Here is a 17,500-nt window from a genome sequence, read left to right as displayed (position 1 = left end):
AGTAAAATCCCACTGATTTTTAACACTGAATTATTTGCAATTAACACTGGGGGTTCAAATAACTAATGAGAGTTGATGTTACTCTATACCAGGGGTGTCAAACTCAAATACACAGTGAGCCAAAATTCAAAACTGGAACAAGGTCGCGGGCTAACATTAATATTTATTGAAAAAAAAAAAATCTTCCTCCAGATTTAAGAATGAATCTTTTCTTATGGACTCAAACAAGTTTTGCTGAAAAACTGAATATGGAACAAGCAAAGCTTAATACTAAACAATATATATATTAGCTGTATAATACCAGTAGGCCAGCTCTAATAGTAATTTGGTATGGCTTCGCAGGCCTAATGTAATTAGGCTGCAGGCCAGAGTTTGACACCTCTGCTCTATTCTGTGTTATTCATACACTAATCTCTAGTGAAAAATTATCTCTCATAGAGTAAAATTTTAAGTAGTGTTACTAAAACTCTTCCTGTGGTGTTACCTTTACACTCAATTTACTGTTTTGCAGCATGAAAACATATTTTTTAATAATGCTTTTACATATAACACAAGTGAGCAAAAACCACAACTAGATAATACAACAGCTTTATTTTTATGTCAGGCTCAAAATACAAAAATGTCACACAGGCACTTTTATTATCATACAGCGCAGATGTACAAGAAGAAACTACTCAGAAATAAATTATCAGCAATTATTAAATAATAATGCTCCATAAATAAAAGAAAACAATGTTGTTTTTGTGCATAACAAAAAGCTCAAAGCTGTGCAGTCAAAATGTAAACTAACAGACGCTGAGCAGAATAACAAGCAGCTGCTCTGTTCCCAGCTTCACTGCGTGACCGACAGCCTGGAGTTTGGTAGTGACGGCATCAAGGTGCTCTTGAATATTTGTTCCAGTCTGAAAAGACAAATACAGACAGGCAATAAGAATCAAGTGTTTCTTAAACTGGTCATTCATAACATAAAAATAGAAAAGAAACAAACCTTCTTGAAGACCAGAAGACGTCTTTCTGCTTGAGAGGCTGACACCTTTCCTGGTCTCTAGCGACCCGATGGTGGAGTCAGATGTAAAAGCAACGCTGAGAGGTCACTGTCCCAGCCTGCAAACATATTTGCTTTTAATAAAGTTGAATCATCATCAACAACACATTTCAATGCATCTGGATTGACAAAATGTTTGAGTAGACCCAAAAGACAAAAGGACAGCTGTTCTGTGACAAACATTATAAATGCTGTGAATGTGCTAATCAAAGAAACAACAGCTCACCAGTGTCAGCATTAACTTCCAGTTCCAGGTCAGTGGTAGAAGGAAGCTTCCTGCCTTGTTGGATAATCTTTCTTTTGAATGTTGTTGGCCACCTCTCCAGCGACCTGCCTGATACATCCTGATACATCCTCACCAAACATCAGTACATAATCCTGTTCGATCTGTAACAGGGATAGAGAATCATATCTGCTTTCTACAAAATGTGTGTTTACACAAATATTCACCAAGCCTTTGATATCTACGTGGAGAAACAGACAGTATGTTGCTGGACAGCAGGGGGTCAAGGACCATGTTGTGCCGATAAATAAATGTCAACTTCATCTTCTTCTTGACTGTGTCTTCATCAGCTGAATGCTTCATCAGAGCTTCCTTACACTCATCCTCACTCAGCAGCTTCTCTGTAAGAACTGCAACTCTGGTCTGACAGTCGGTCCACCACACTGGTCCTCACTCGATGATCCATCTCCTGGTGCTACACAATATGAAATACAGCTTTATCAAAACTAATAACAACATTTGATAACCATTATTGATACAGAACCACAGTTTGGAACTGGATTATGTATTTAAATGTGCTATATAAATAAAGTATTGATTGATTGACTGCCAGAACAAAACATCTGTCCCAAGGTAAAGACTCTGCACGGTTTTCCCTCGCTGTGATTTTGACTGTTAACCTCACACTTTACAGAAATGTTGTACAGAAGGACGGAGTCTTACAGTGTGAGCTCAAACCTGAAAATGCTTGCACTTGAGATGTTCAGCACTTTTTTTGAAAGCGCTTTATAAATAAAGTTATTATTATTATTATTATTAAAACACAATTAGAGTTCACCCACTAATCTACCAATGTGAACACAAGTATGCTTTACTCGCTTTTGTTAGTTTAGTAACAATACAATACATGCACAAAACGGCCAAACGTTCCTGCTGCAGATATGGCCGTTATCTGTTTCTGTGCAGCCCGTGAGCTGCAGTACACAGGAAATGAAACAGCACCCTCTGCGTCAGTCAACATTTGTGATGGCAGCTTTCAAAATATCAACATGCCTGAATGTGTCAACAAATAGCCAAACAAATGTTGCACATTGGGAAAGTCAAACTGAACAAAGTGCATGAAATGCGCTGAAGACTAAGATGACATCAGTTTTACATTGATTTGCAGCATTAAAGTATCCAGAAAAGTGAATAAATCAAAAGTCATAATGCTGACGTTTTCTTCCTTGCCTTTTATAGCTGAACTCTAGAATTAATCTCAAGGCCTGAGCAGCATGAAGGATGAGATAATGTCTGTGGGGCAGACGTCTTGGTGGAGCAGGGGTTGGATAGCGTGACAGACAGAGAGTCTAAACACAGAGAGCAGCAGGCAGCTCGGGAGCAAACCATCCGCGATGGATCTTTACTTCAGAGGTTAGTCAAATGTTCATGTTGGTTTTCCGCCCCACGTTCAATGCTTCTGAAATGTATCTATGAAATAACATCATTTTTAAAATATTTTCATTATGATTGCTATTACTACTGTATTTATAATTATTTGGCTACATCATTAACTCAGTTTAAGCCTTTAATGCCTCATATTTGATACATGAAAGCTTTTAAGACTTCAGTCATCAGTTTTTTCTCCCTGAAAAACCCAAGTGCACAATTTATTTTAAGCAATAAATTGCAAAAATATAAAATATATATGAAAATAAACATTTAATTGAAATATTAGAAGGTTCAATAAATGCTCCATGTTCAAAACGCTCTAATGGCTCAGGCTTTTATACAGATAAAACGTCTTTTATCTGTTTAAAAGACGTTTTCTTTTATACAGATAAAATGACTAAAATGAGTTATTAAAATCGAAATAAAGAAAAATTTGGACTCTCATTGGCTTTATTTTTACTTCCCAGGCACCACGTGGATGATGCTCGTGCTCTTTATGATCCCAGACTTTACCCACAGCAGTTCTTGCCCCAGCAGCTGCCGATGCAACTCTCAAGGCGCTGCCATGTGTACTGGCTCCACCATCACTGATATACCGCCTCTGCCTCTCCACACGTACCTGCTGCAGCTCAGTGTTACAAACATGAATGTCCTAAATGAGCGAAGTTTAGCAAATCTGGACCTCCTGCTGCGTTTCAGTCTCATAAAGAGTCATCTACACACCGTCCATCCTCAGGCTTTCCTCGTAGCTCCCCAGCTCAAGTCTGTCAAGCTGTCATCTAACGATCTGTCGACCCTTCCTCCTCGAGTGTTCAGTCCACTCGCTGCTCTTGAGCAGCTGCATCTCGATGGGAACCAGTTTGAGAACATTCATCCAGATATGTTTGAAGGACTGGGCGGGTTGCAGGATCTGGACCTAAGCCGCAACAAACTCAGGAGTCTTGATTCAGACATATTTGAAGGACTGACCAACCTCACCTTTCTGAATCTAGGCAGGAACTTCATAAAGAAGCTTCCTCCTACCATCTTTCACTCCTTGACTAAACTTCAGCAGCTTATACTCTATTACAACGAACTAGAATTTCTAGAAACTGGCATCTTTGACGAACTCATCAACCTCGTGGAGCTAAAACTCCATCAAAACCAGATTGCCAGCCTTCCACCTAAAGTCTTCTGGCCTCTGGGGAACCTGAAAAACCTGACATTATCCGCCAACCAACTTCAGGCCATCCCAGAAAAGAGCTTCTACCACATGCCAAAGTTGGTCAAACTCACCATTTACAAGAATCCACTATTATCTCTACCAGATGAGCTGATGGGTCACATGCCCGACATGACAGAGTTTTATCTATATGCCACCAACCTCATCACGGTTCCTGGAAATTTGTTCGCTAACATGTCTGGGCTGCTTATGCTGAACTTCCATTTAAATGAAAATCTGAGGGACCTTCCACCAGATGTTTTCTGCTGTCTTCCAAACCTTCAGAAGCTCTCGCTCAAATCCAACAACCTCCATTATCTTCATCCCCAGCTATTCTCCAAACTAACCACCCTGAACAAACTTCACCTCAATGACAATAAGTTGTATGGCCTACCAGAAGATATCTTTAAGGGTCTAGGAGACATTCTTGAAATTTTATTGAACAATAACAACCTCAGCAGTCTTCCACGAGATATTTTCGTGTCTCTTCCAGCTTTGATTAATCTGACTCTGAGTGGAAACCCCTGGGATTGTAATTGTGCTATCAGAGGCATTGCAGGATGGATGAGACACAATAGGCATGTGCTTTGGGACAGAGATGACGTGATGTGTCACGCTCCAGTCTACCAGCTGCTGCGTACCGTTGGCTCGCTGCATGATGAAGAGTTCAGCTTTTGCAGTGCTACAACAGCCAAGAGTTTTCCTCTACAAGATTTGAACCGGTCACCAACACAACCACTCCACATGTTGTCAACCTCTGGACAAACATCAGCTTTAACTTCCATAACCACCCCCCCCACAACGGCTACTCAATCCAAGGAAGCAGCAATCCAAACCACTCGAGGAGCTACCCAAGAAGTCCCTGACAAAATAACCACTCAGACTGTAAAAGCAACCACATCAGATCATGCAACACTCTCAGCATCACTTTCCACTGAACTTATTGGTAAATTTGCTCGGGACATGTCACCTCCTTTTTATGGCATATTGGTGATAGAGCCGGGGCCTGAGTTTGTCCACCATAACCATCAGAAAGGCTGGGTGTGCGTGTGGTTTCTGCCCTCAAACACGGCTTTGGCTGGCTTCCTCATGTTCTCTCACATCCTTCTACTAGCTGCAGGGCTGTCGCTTATTCTTGCTACCATGTATGGCATGCATCGCCTCCACAAGGCCATGTATAAGCTAAAGGCTGAGTGTGCTCGTCACGAGGCGTAGCGCTGGCTTATCGGGCTGGTGCACAACTAGATAAACGATCCTCTTCTAGCGGCTGACAATTACTGTGTTTGTTTTCTCTGAACACATTTCCTTAGAAAATCAGACTTTGAAATATGATGAATTGAACCCTGCGGGGTTTTTCAGAAAAAAGTACATTCAGACGGTATTTTATATCACAGCTAAACTAATATCTGTCAATAGTCAGCATGCAGAGCAAATGTTTGAATGCTCATCAATCAAACGGGAAGATTTTAGGGCTATTTTGAAACTGGGTAGCTATGCAGACTGCTGAAGTCCTGCCTGTTCATGTCCAAATTACTCAAATTAAAAGTACCCAACACTGGTAAAAAGATTCATGCTATGATGCACATATTCAAACTTTAAAGAATATTTTGGTGTAATTATGATGATAAAATGAGAGGATTGCATAATGCATATATACACATATCATTGTTTATTCTATAGTCAACAGTTTCTGTTAAAGCCAGAGAGCCACTTCAGAATCCACCTGTTGTTGACCACTGTTTGATTTTCAAGCATATAAAGGGAAAACCTGGTTTCTTCCACTCGTCTTTTGCTTTCATGTCTCGAGTCATACACTCTGATGCCTGTGCTGTATTTATAAATGTACGTTTTATCTACTATGCCAAGACTACAGTGCTTCAGCAGCTGATAGATAACACACGTCCGTGTTAAAGCTGCAGGTGATTTGTTGCCCTCCAGTGGTGGATACTTGAAACTGCAAGACAAAAGGGACGCGCACGACTGGAAAAAAAACTCTTTAAAAATATTTTGGTGTAATTATGATAATAATGATAAAATGAGAGGATGGTATAATGCATATATACATATATCATTGTTTATTCTATAGTCATACAGTTTCTGTTAAAGCCATAGAGCCCCTGAAGAATCCACCTGTTGTTGACCACTGTTTGATTTTCAAGCATATAAAGGGAAAACCTGGTTTCTTCCACTCGTCTTTTGCTTTCATGTCTCGAGTCATACACTCTGATGCCTGTGCTGTATTTATAAATGTACGTTTTATCTACTATGCCAAGACTACAGTGCTTCAGCAGCTGATAGATAACACACGTCCGTGTTAAAGCTGCAGGGGATTTGTTGCCCTCCAGTGGTGGATACTTGAAACTGCAGGACGACGCGCACGACTGGACAGTGTCTACTTTTATATTTGTATTATTTACAGATGTTTATTTCAAAATGTTAAAGCTGTGTGTGTCATCTGTTTGATCAACATCTCTATTATTGTGTAATAGAGTAGTGTAAAGCTACACTTTATATACCCAGTGCCTGGTGTGTATTTCTCTTTGTAAGGCATTCATGTAAGGGTCTTTTTTAAAAGCTGGGTTAGCTGTGATGCTGTCGGTTTTTGTATTTTATGCCATGAAAATTAATGATTAAAGTGTTTTTTTTATTTTTTCCACTTCTGTGATCAAACTGCTGAATATTTGACCGATTAAGCAGATCGAGGTCAAGATTTTGGAGTATCTTGTTTAATCCCACAGCACCTGTTATTCGAACAGCTGCTGTAAACAACCATTATTCCTTATCTGGATTTGACTTCCTTTTCAGGAATGTTACAGAAATGTGCTTTCCCAGAAGGAATCACATATCTTTACAGGAATATTATTCAAAACAGGAAACACATCTATCCACGATGTCACAAGCTCGTGTAGCTTTTGAGATGACAAATCATTTCTGAAACGACGCCCCTGTAATTTCACAAGCCTCTGTCATAACCTCAAAAATGTGAACGTACATCCAGCCCAGTTCCCTTTTTAATAACTGTGCTACATGTTTCATTACATCTTTAATTCTGCCAAAGCTTTGACACAAATGTTTTTCATGAGAAAGGAAATAACTAAAGGTGAAGTTCGTACATTTAAAGTTTCATGTGTGACCAGCACGTCCTCACAGGTGGACATTACACATTGTTCTGTAGAGACTGAACAAGGGCCATATTTGCCTGAGTGACAATAATTTTTCAAGTCTTTTAAACCCTAAAAATGACGGCAGATGCCACAAATTCCACGAGAGGTGATTGGACGCTAAACCAAGCAGCAAACAAAAGAGGATGAATTGGTGAGCAGCGCCCAAGTTCATTGCTATGACAACAGGTGATTAGGACTTTCCAGCAGGCTGAGCTCACACAACAGTGGGCACATACACAGGGTCAGCGTGGGGAGAGGAAAACTGCAGGGCCACAAGAAATACTGGACCAATGTGGAAAACAAGACTTTAGGAAGAGAAACAAAAACCTGTTGATTCACAGCTCTGGGAGGAACCTTTCATTTGTTAACCTTCTAACTTTGACTGTAATGCAGCTGGGAGGGATTTCCCAAAACACGAGCAAATGTGGAATTCCCAGAGTCTTGGCTGCAGGGTGGAATTTTAATGCTCTTAATCAAGCCCAATAATAAGCTGTTTAAAAAACAAAAACAGGCTGTAAGTTGAGTCATGCTGAATACATATCGTAATATTCCTTTCTAAACCCTCCCTAGAAAACATGCACTCGTGACATCACACAGCAGAGCAGCTGTAACTGTAACCCTGCTCAATCCGGCTGCTTTTCTATATATTATGTGTTTTTTCAGGACTCGATTGCATTTCTAGATTTTCTAGAAACTTTCAAAGATTTCACTGAACAATAAGGTGAACATTTGATCAGTCTGTAAATCTGTGAAAGGAACCTTGGTATCTTCACATGGCTCTGTCACTCACAGCTAAGTGTTTTCAGTTGTCACAGATGTTCTTGTCAGCTGATTTTATTGATGCCGTCTCAGGTAAGTTCTTATGACTGAGAACTTCAGCACTCACAGTTACATGTGTAAGTTTGTAATAGTGCATTTAAAGCATTTCTTTAAATGCTCTCACCCCAACCAGTCGCAGCAGATGGCTCCGCCCCTGCCGGAGGTTTCTTCCTGTTAAAAGGGCGTTTTTCCTTCCCACTGTCACCAAAGGGTTTTTAGTCGAGATTTGAACAGTGCAATGGAATCAGATGCGCGGAGGTTGAGAGGAAGGTTATTCCACAGTCATTGAAGTTGAGCGCGCTGGTTTTGCTGTTTGTTCTCACAGGCTCTCGTGGGGGAATTGACAGTTTCTCCACAGACTGGTGTGCAGGCAGGTGTCCCCAGCTTTCACAGGCTTAATCCAGATACGTGTTTCTTTGTGGACGCGAGTGGATCAGGCAGCTTTGTCCACAGGTAAGACAGGCAGGTGCAAAAACACGGTGAGTGGGTAATCTTACTCAGGAACAAGAAAACATGCTTCACCTATCAGAGTTCAGTCTCACCACAACATGACAATTTCAGTTCAACTATCCAGTGAGGAGTAGAGAGGAGAAACGAGGTGGTGCAGGTGAGTGTCAGTGGAATCAGACACTGGCTACTAGGGAGGCCACGCCCATACCTGTGAAGAGCACCTAATACTAATACTAGTACTAATCAAATGTCAATAATAAACATTTGGGTTTCCAGCAGGAAATTCTTTTTATCCTGAACTCTTTTACTGAAAACTGTAGAATTAACAGGATAATAAACTCATTTTGCATTTAATCATTAGTTATTGATTATTAAACTCTGTCTCTCCCAGAGGTTTCTTCCTGTCAATCTTCCTGTTTGTCTTTGCAATTGTTGCCAAGTACTTTCTCACAGAGTTGCATCTATTTGATGGGATTTTTCTATTATTGCAGGGTCTTTACCTTACAATATAAAGAACAGAAGAACAGAAAATCTTGTCTTGCAGTCTTTTGGGATACTAATTTAGACGCTGTTGTACACAGAATGTGGGACAGATTTGCTTTAGAGTAAAATATGCAAAACTAAAAACATACAATAGCTCTCATGTCGGAGGTATGTAAATCAAATCAGTTATAAAACACAATTATTTATGTTTCAATATTGCGATATTCTGCAAACACCAAGTGTTTAGGACAGTTTGTGCACTGCAGCAACATCTGCCTTTAGACGAGCTCCACCCTCGTTATCTTCCAGTAGTTTCCTGTGTGATAGAGTTTAAAAGCTGCATATCACTGGCAGATCAGCGCCATCTTTTTCACCTACAAACCAGAAAACAAGACAAAGTTAGCACTAAAGCTTAATCACATAATAATTCCCTTTACTCTTTGTGATATCAAAGAAACCGCTCCACTCTGTTTTGTAGTAGCGTGGGATTCATCGGTGATACTTGTTTGACTCACATGAGAAATATGCACACAACACGAGCAAAAGCTGTGAAGGAAAGCTTTGTGGCTTAATTCTATCCAGATGTACTAAATGCTAAAAGTTGTTCCTGAACTTACCCGCACAAGGCTTTCATGATGATATGAAAATGAAAAGAATAAGAAAATGAATAGAAAATGTATCATTTTTGTTACAGCAGCGAGAGTGAAGCATGCGGCTCATTCAGTGTGTTTGTGGGTGGATTGTGTTACAGTCTGTCCCTAAAAGTGGATTTGGGAAACCAAACCCATCAATTTACAAGCATACCATGAATGTTACTCAAACATATGTGCAGACCAAACTTTGGACACCCAAGCAGACACACAAACAACATCGCCACAAACTAAAAATGGCCTGTATTTGTAAAGCGCTTTACTAGTCCCTAAGGACCCCAAAGCGCTTACATATCCAGTCATCCACACATTCACACACTGGTGATGGCAGCTACATTGTAGCCACAGCTGCCCTGGAGCGCACTGACAGAGGCGAGGCTGCCGGACACTGGCGCCACCGGGCCCTCTGACCACCACCAGTAGGTGAAGTGTCTTGCCCAAGGACACAACGACCGAGACTGTCCAAGCTGGGGCTCAAACCGGCAACCTTCCGATTACAAGTTGAACTCCCAACTCTTGAGCCACGATCGCCCAAAAAAACAGTAACATGGACTTTTTTTTTTGTGTCCATGTGTCCATGGAAAAACACAAAACAATCTCCACTGTTCTGTCCAGAGTCACTTGTCACCCTTCCTGTAACCTCTAGCACACACACATCTTTCCTTGTCCATTAAAAAAAGAAGCTGGAGACGTTAAAAAAGTGTCTTTAAGATGAAACAGAGAGCAAATACCCACATAAACACAAAATCAGTTCAGTCCCAGACTGGTACCAGAGGGCGGGGCTTCTGCTGGTCTGACCCCCCTCCACCACATTTAGAAAAAAGAGTGTGTGTGAGACACCGAGGGGGCGGGGGGACGGCCAGGAAGCTCAGAAACAGGATCTACACATTTCTTGTGTGAGACAGAGAGAAAAAAGCTGACTTATAAAGTTTGACTGATGACGAAGAGCAGGAAAATGTGATGGTGTGAAAGTTCAGGCAGTGCTGGAAACTTTCAGAGGATTAGTGAAACTGAGGAGGAAGGGAGGACGCACATAAAAGACACCCCCGACTCCCTGTCTCTGTTCATCGCAGCACGAGAGGTAAGCTCTGCAAAGCAGCACGCTGGCCTACTTTGTTCCTTTATTTGACTTTTTCTTTTTAAAAACGTTTATTTACTCAAGATGTGTCCAGTTTATTTCTGAGGTAAATGTAACAGGAAACAAACAAGATAAAGAAGTCTGTGACAGTAACGTGGAATAAGATATAAAGTCTGTTACTTTTTCTTCTTGTTATTTTTTAATTATTACATTTATAATACATTGTATAGTCATGTGTTTTCATGTGTAAAACAATTAGCTTTTTAATGTGTCATTATTATAAGAGTTACATTTTGAATTACATGACAAAGTGTATTTTTTATGTTCATCAAAACATGTTAAATAAAACACGAGTGACCTTCTGCAGCTCGGCTCCTACGCGCTTTTCACAGAACATAATGTTCTGAGCCTTTAATTATCGAAGGGAGAAAAACATCTAAGGAATTACTGGTGAGCTGGAAATGGTTTAACCGTTATATTACAATACAGATCATTCCAGGCTGTCCCAGTGACGAAATGACAGAGGTTTTGGGTTGGACTGAGAGGATAAAGTCTGCCAGAGATGACACATAGTTCAGGTGTTAATTTACCTTTTCTTCTCCCTCCTGCTGCTCCTCGGCTTTTTAATACGGCGAAAATGATCCCATATAACAAAAGGAGGGTACTCCATGGATACCCATATTTTATTTTTCAGTAGTTCGGTAATTAGAAACCCGTCTATGACTAAAGTCTGAACTCTGAAAAGTGGAAATAATCATGAAACTGTTCGGTGTCTCTCATAGGAAAGTTAAAAGAAATAAGAATTATGAGGAATTAAATGAGGTATTATGTTAGTATGAAGTCATGTAAAGGTTATAAAATTGTAATAGCAGTGGAAACAATGACTTCACCCTCACAGCAGGAAGCTAGTACCACCTCTCCAACCTTTAATGAAAACAGAAAAATGTGTTAAAATGTGAGCAGCTGGGACGGACCAGCATTTTTATGACCTTCTGCTTTTGATGTAAAAGAAAGAAGGAAGTTAAGAAATCTGATGCCTTTGAGTTCGTTTGAAGGATATTTTATTTTGTCTTTACAAAGTTCCTTCCTGAGAGACTCTTGTTGCAAACTAATCCATCTACTGAGAAGCAACTCAGGCTTGCCAGCCCTCCGTTGCAGGACTGTGAATTTGGTGGATTTGTGTGGAGAAGCAGGTCATGATGCTGGTTTTGTTCCAGGAGCCGTCTGAGCCTCTACAAACAGTGAGAACAGCTCAGCTTCCAAACTTGTGCAGGCAGTCTGGCATGTTGAGAAGCAGACAAAACACTGGATTTCATTTGCTAACAAATATTCAGTGTTCACTTTCAAAAATGATTGCAAAACAAATTATTCAGGCATGAGTGGTTCAAAATTACTGCTTAACACAAATGCTGCATACACGGTTTTGCTGCCAGAGGCCTGCCGAGCATTTAGCAGTCAGTCCTGTTGGTGGGTAGTGCTCCTAGCTACGGGCAACGCTGGATTCATTTATGCAAATGTCGGCTTCTTGGATGAAACACAAACTCAGAGGCTACAACATGAAGACTGTGACGGGTTTGAAAATGTTGAGCAATGAAACGAACCAACAGAGGCCCAGAAGAGTGCAATCAAACGATGAGATTATTAAAACACAGTCTGCAGCATCACATCAGCACACGTCTCCTGCTAAGAACACACTTGAAAATGCTTTTATAACATCAGGGTTTACGCCCCTTCTCGCGTCGATTACTGATCAAATACATCGATTACAGTAAATGGTACGTCTTAGATGGCTAAAAACAGACACAGAAGTTCCTCTTTCTATAACACCTTCCATACATGGCAATAAATTTCAAGCCTAGATGGTCTCTAAGAGCTTGTCCTTTCTTGACTGGTCTTCTGTCATCCGTTACCAAGCAAACTGAAATGCAGTTAGAAGCTAAATGAATTTCGGGCCTTTGGCCTGGCAGGATTATATGTGTTTGTAAGGGTGTACGCTGTTTATCCTTCTGTGCTCTGAGTCACCTACACAGTAGATTGTGAAGACAGAGCGCTTCACAAAGCTTAAAACCTTCTTTAACAGACTGAGCATCAACACTGAACGAGCACAAACATGCGATGTGTTTAAATAATCATGGCTGCACCTGTAATGAAAAGGTTAACGTGGTGGCAATAGCTTTAATAAACATCTTTAATGCAATATCAATGTAGGATATATTATTAACGCAATGTTAATAATGCAGGTTACATTGTAGCAGTAAAAGACTGTTACTAATTAGAGCTGCATTCAGTAACTTTCCTATCACTGTGATCCCAATCTGACATGGAGAGGAGATAAATAAATCATTTTCTGTCTTTACTGCCCTGTAAGCAAAAAGGTTTTGCAATAATAAATCAAATTTCAGAGTAGTGTGGCGTCAACACACCAGAAACAACGTCCATTTTCCCTCATGAACATCCAAAGTGGAGCAGTTCAGTTACTTTAGCAAAGATAACAACGTTTGTGTAACAACTCTTTTTAATGAGCGTTTGCTGGCCTTCCACATGAAGCAAAATCCCCACAGGTTGTTCACAATCTTAATGTATCCAAACTTCTTTTTCTTAAATATGGCAAAAACATGGCTCACACTGATTTGTTCGGTGACTTTGGCATGTAACCAATCAACATATATGTTTCTTCTATTTTAGGGCAATAATGGAGCTGCCAATGACACTTCCTGTACTGCTACTTCTCATGGCCCTCAGTGTTGTCTGGGCGTGTCCGGATGGATGCCAATGTAGAGGAAGCACAGTCCAATGCATTGGCCTGTCAAACTTCCCCATGCCGCTGCCGGCATCTGCCACCAAACTCTATTTTTCAAAATGCAGTTTTAACTCTCTGGAGCCAGAACACATGACGAATTCATTGGATTTGTTGATAATTAAAGAATCTCTTTTGAGGGAAGTGCGCCCTGGCACGTTTAATTCAACCCCACATATCGGGTCCTTAACGTTAACTGGTACCCAACTGCAGGATCTGCCAGAAGCCTTGTTGAAAAATCTGCAGAAACTTGAGACTCTGATACTAAGCATCAACAAGCTCTTAGTACTTCGCCCTCAGTGGTTTTCCCTGTTGACCGAGCTTAGAAGACTTGACCTTAGTAGGAACCTTTTCACTGCAGTACCTGTGGAAACTTTTCATCCACTGAAACAGTTGAGCTACCTTTCCCTTTCTGGTAACAAAGTCAGCCAGCTATCTAGAGAAACCTTTAAGGGTCTTTCTCAGATCATAACTTTACGCCTTAATAAAAACATGCTACAGGAGCTTCAAGCTGGTACTTTGGATGACCTTGTAAACCTGGGAGAGCTGTCACTACAAGACAATCAAATCACTCACCTCCACCGTGACTTGTTCTCCAAGACTCCAAAACTCCAGAAGCTGTTTCTGTCCAACAACAAGATCACGTCTCTCCCAGAAGGGATCTTCCTAAACTTGCCAAATCTTTCCCAGATCTCCCTGTATGAAAACCAGCTGGAGACTCTGGGGCCGAGGGTGTTTGGGCCCATGGCCCTTCAGGAGTTGTGGCTGTATGACAACAAGCTGAGTCGTGTGGAAGATGACACGTTCAGGAACCTGACTCAGTTGCGCCTCCTGGTCCTCAGTCGTAACTGGATTAGTTATGTATCCACCAGTGCATTCAGAGGATTGGAGCAGCTGGGAGAGGTATCCCTGCACACCAATCGGATCACGACCCTGCAAGCTGGGACTTTCCAGGTGCTACCAAGACTGGTCAACATTTCTCTGGAACACAACTTCATCAAGTCCCTCCCACGTGGTTTCCTCCAGGGTCTGACCCACCTGGGACAGGTAGACCTGCGAAACAATTCCCTCCCTAACCTACCACAGGAGAGTTTAGACGCCCTTACTGCATCACAGGAAGTACTCCTCCAGCAAAATCCCTGGAGGTGTGACAAGGATATTCTGCCACTTAGGGACTGGTTGAAGCAGCACCCATCAAAGACCAACCAAAGCCTTGTGGTCTGTGACACTCCTTCCAGTCTGAATGGCGAGATGATTGCTTTGCTGGCAGATGAGAACCTGGTATCTCTCAGCTCTACTCAGGAGCCCGTGCTGACCTCAACAGAGAAGAGGAGGCGGCCACATACACCCCCAGCCAAAAGAAGCACCCCCTCACCTGCTGTCAAGACGACCCCCACCTCAGAGTATGAAAGGGTAACCAGGAGTGGACAAGGGGATACTGGAAGCATTTCTCGTGATATTTCAATCACGCTAATTGTCATCGCAGTAGTGTGCACTGTCATCATCAGCACTGTAATTATCAGCTGCATTTGCTGGAGGAGAAATAAGAGTGGCACGGGGAATATAGGCCGCAGTACGAACTCTGTGCTGTAGACTGCAATTCAAACCAAGCACACAAGAACTTTTAGAGGGCGACTTTGAAGAGTTGGTAATTGAGCCTCAAAGGCACCAGAAAGTTCATTACCTTTCAGTTTTATTCATCAGATTTACCCCTCAGTGTGTCTTCCTGACTGTGCATCTTAAATACTAACAACAAACGCCTTAACAACCTTTGGCCAACCTGGACATATTTGTGAATGTAACCTGAAACATGCTTCGCCTGTTGAGTTAACCCCCCCAACGACTGTTTTTCATTAGCAATTGTTGCAGCTTGACGGCTGATTTTGTGCTAACAACACAACATTTATCAAACAGTTGAACTTCTTTGCAAAAGCGTTACAATATACATACAAAAGATGTAATATGGTGTTTACTATACTATACATCACGCTTCAATAGCCTGAATAAATGCAACACTTCTAGTGAGAGCATGTGCACGCTGTGTCTCTTATTTGCTGAGCTTCACCATTCATACTAGGTTTGACAAGTCTGACATTATTTATATAAATATAGACATGTTTCATGTTTGAATTCTTGTGAAAATGATTTTAAACACGTGAAAGTTTTCAGCATGACACTGACATAGTGGGTTGTACATTTAATAAAACAAAAACAACAACCCAGGAGTACTCATTTTTTTAAATTCATTTATTTTAATATGGTAAAATTAAAAGAAACAAGGCAAGCCTCACGCTTCAATCACATAAATCCATACATAATAGCTGAGTACAGAGTGTCAGCATGAGTACCATTGTCAAGGTCCGGCTGTGTGGGAGGCAGGATGTGGACCCAAACGCAGGACTTAGAAAACAATGAGTAAACTTAAAATCTAACTGTAATGCTGACTATCCGAGGAAATAACAAAAGAGCAAAAACTGGAAATCAGAGTACAGGTATACAAGGACAACATGTGTCAGGGAGACACGCTGCTACGAGGGAAGACACAGCAAAGAACAGAGGGAGACTCGGACAATAAAAACAAACCAGGTCATGTAAGAGATGGAAAACAAATTAAACTAAGAAGTCCAAAACACAATACCCTGGGTTAAACACCCAGTTACATCTACTGTCCTGTTGGTAAAATCCCTTCTACATCCACAGTACCTTCACTGCCATCTAATGGAAAACAGTCACGATAAAGTCTGAAACACTTTAGCTGGAATCCAAAAGCTCCACCCGAAGCTTGCCTACGATTACAAACAACAAATTCATCAAAAATGATGTCGTGCATGTCGTATTTTTTCGTTCCAGTGAGGAAGTAAAAAAACAAAATAACAAACACATGTGCATTTTAACTGGCCTGATTGTGTTAAGCATGTGTTAAACATTAGTCACACAGCTATGTATGACGTTAAAGAAAAACTCCACAATCTTGGATGCACTCTGTAGACGTGTGCAGTAACTAAAAAACTGATGCCTTGCTCTTATCTCAGGCTGCAGACGTGTGCTGCGCCACGCCTCAGATGCAACAGACTTACAGCCTGTTGGAGCCTCAGTAATAGTTACCTAACTCGCATGTGTCTCGTTTTTGCTGGAGCTTCATCCTCCAAAAGAAATAACCTGGTAGGTACCTTTTTCTTTGATATTTGACTAGGTTTTAAAAAAAAGATTTTCCAGAGAAATTGCAGGTCTGAATTTGATGCATTAAAAACAAATCATGCTGAATTACAAACCAAAATGTAATTTTTGAAAATTTTGCATGAGGGTAAAAATATTTTTTTCTTTTTCTAGTGAATAAAAATGTCCAGAGGCGAGATCATCGTTTTCTTTCTACTTTTCATGCCTGACCTTTCACTGGCTGAAACACAACCATGTGAAAAGGCGACTGACTGCCCCAAAGAGAACCAGGCAATTTTTAGCTTAGCTACAGAGATCCCACGCTCTCTCAGACCCAAAGTGACAGAAGTCTTTTTTTTGGACAGCCGCATTACAACAATACCAAAAGGAGCCTTTGCTGAAAACCCACAGCTTGAAAAGGTGGAGTTCATAAACAGTAACATATCATCCATCGAGCTGGGAGCGTTCGAGGGACTGAAGAACCTGAAAAATATTGAGGTCTCCGGCAGCAAATTAACGTCACTCCCAGTAGGAGTCTTTAACAACCTCAGCAACATGGAGGAGCTCGTACTCAAATCTAACAAGCTTCAAAGACTTGATAAAGGTTTGTTTGAAGGCCTTAAAAAACTAAGACACCTCCCGTTGCATTCGAATGAGATTATGTTGATTGAAGATGAGACATTTGACGGTCTTGACAACCTTTTAATGCTCCATTTGGGTAAAAACAATCTCTCTGCTGTGTCAACTCACTGGTTCTCCAACCTAAACAAACTGGAGACACTCCGACTTTATGAGAACCAGCTGACCACCGTCCCTGAAGACTTGTTTCAGAATTTACCAAACTTAAAGGAAATTGGTTTGCAAGGAAACCAGATAGAAGAATTGCCTCCCAATCTGTTTCCTCATAAAAACAAACTGACTAAACTGTTTCTGGACAATAATCTTCTAACTACTTTTCCTGAGGGGTATTTTGTCGGCTTCCCTCAGCTTAAAACACTGACCT

At 41.0% G+C, this 17,500-nt stretch overlaps 3 protein-coding genes across 4 annotated transcripts in view; all 3 read left to right on the top strand.

Annotated features, from left to right (window-relative positions):
• Positions 1–2,628: 2,628 nt before the first annotated feature.
• On the top strand, positions 2,629–6,520 carry LOC102799356 (uncharacterized). The gene is made up of 2 exons (XM_087836349.1): positions 2,629–2,681; positions 3,167–6,520. The coding sequence occupies exons 1-2, from the start codon at positions 2,663–2,665 to the stop codon at positions 5,113–5,115; spliced, it is 1,968 nt and encodes a 655-aa protein (XP_087692475.1). The 5' UTR covers positions 2,629–2,662; the 3' UTR covers positions 5,116–6,520.
• Positions 6,521–10,309: 3,789 nt separating this feature from the next.
• lrrc15 (leucine rich repeat containing 15) lies at positions 10,310–15,368 on the top strand. The gene is made up of 2 exons (XM_087836350.1): positions 10,310–10,547; positions 13,230–15,368. The coding sequence occupies exon 2, from the start codon at positions 13,237–13,239 to the stop codon at positions 14,932–14,934; it is 1,698 nt and encodes a 565-aa protein (XP_087692476.1). The 5' UTR covers positions 10,310–10,547; positions 13,230–13,236; the 3' UTR covers positions 14,935–15,368.
• Positions 15,369–16,332: 964 nt separating this feature from the next.
• Positions 16,333–17,500, top strand: part of LOC148095943 (uncharacterized) — a 3,803-nt gene continuing 2,635 nt past the window's right edge. For both annotated transcript variants that reach the window (XR_015717209.1, XM_087836475.1), the window contains exons 1-2: positions 16,333–16,503; positions 16,672–17,500. The exon at positions 16,672–17,500 is cut by the window's right edge. Coding sequence is in view for 1 of the 2 variants with exons in the window: in XM_087836475.1 (XP_087692601.1) it covers positions 16,681–17,500 (820 nt within the window). In the remaining variant the exon portion in view is untranslated. The remainder of the gene's footprint in view (positions 16,504–16,671) is intronic.

The sequence above is a fragment of the Neolamprologus brichardi genome, chromosome 23, assembly GCF_056152115.1.
Source record: "Neolamprologus brichardi isolate AB-2024 chromosome 23, ASM5615211v1, whole genome shotgun sequence".
Taxonomy (NCBI): Eukaryota; Metazoa; Chordata; class Actinopteri; order Cichliformes; family Cichlidae; genus Neolamprologus; species Neolamprologus brichardi.
The sequence above is the reverse complement of the archived record's forward strand: the minus strand, read 5'-3'. Positions and strand labels throughout refer to the sequence as shown.

Excerpts from the sequence above, each read along its gene's own strand:
- lrrc15 (XM_087836350.1), top strand. The coding sequence starts at position 13,237 with ATGGAGCTGCCAATGACACTTCCTGTACTGCTACTTCTCATGGCCCTC.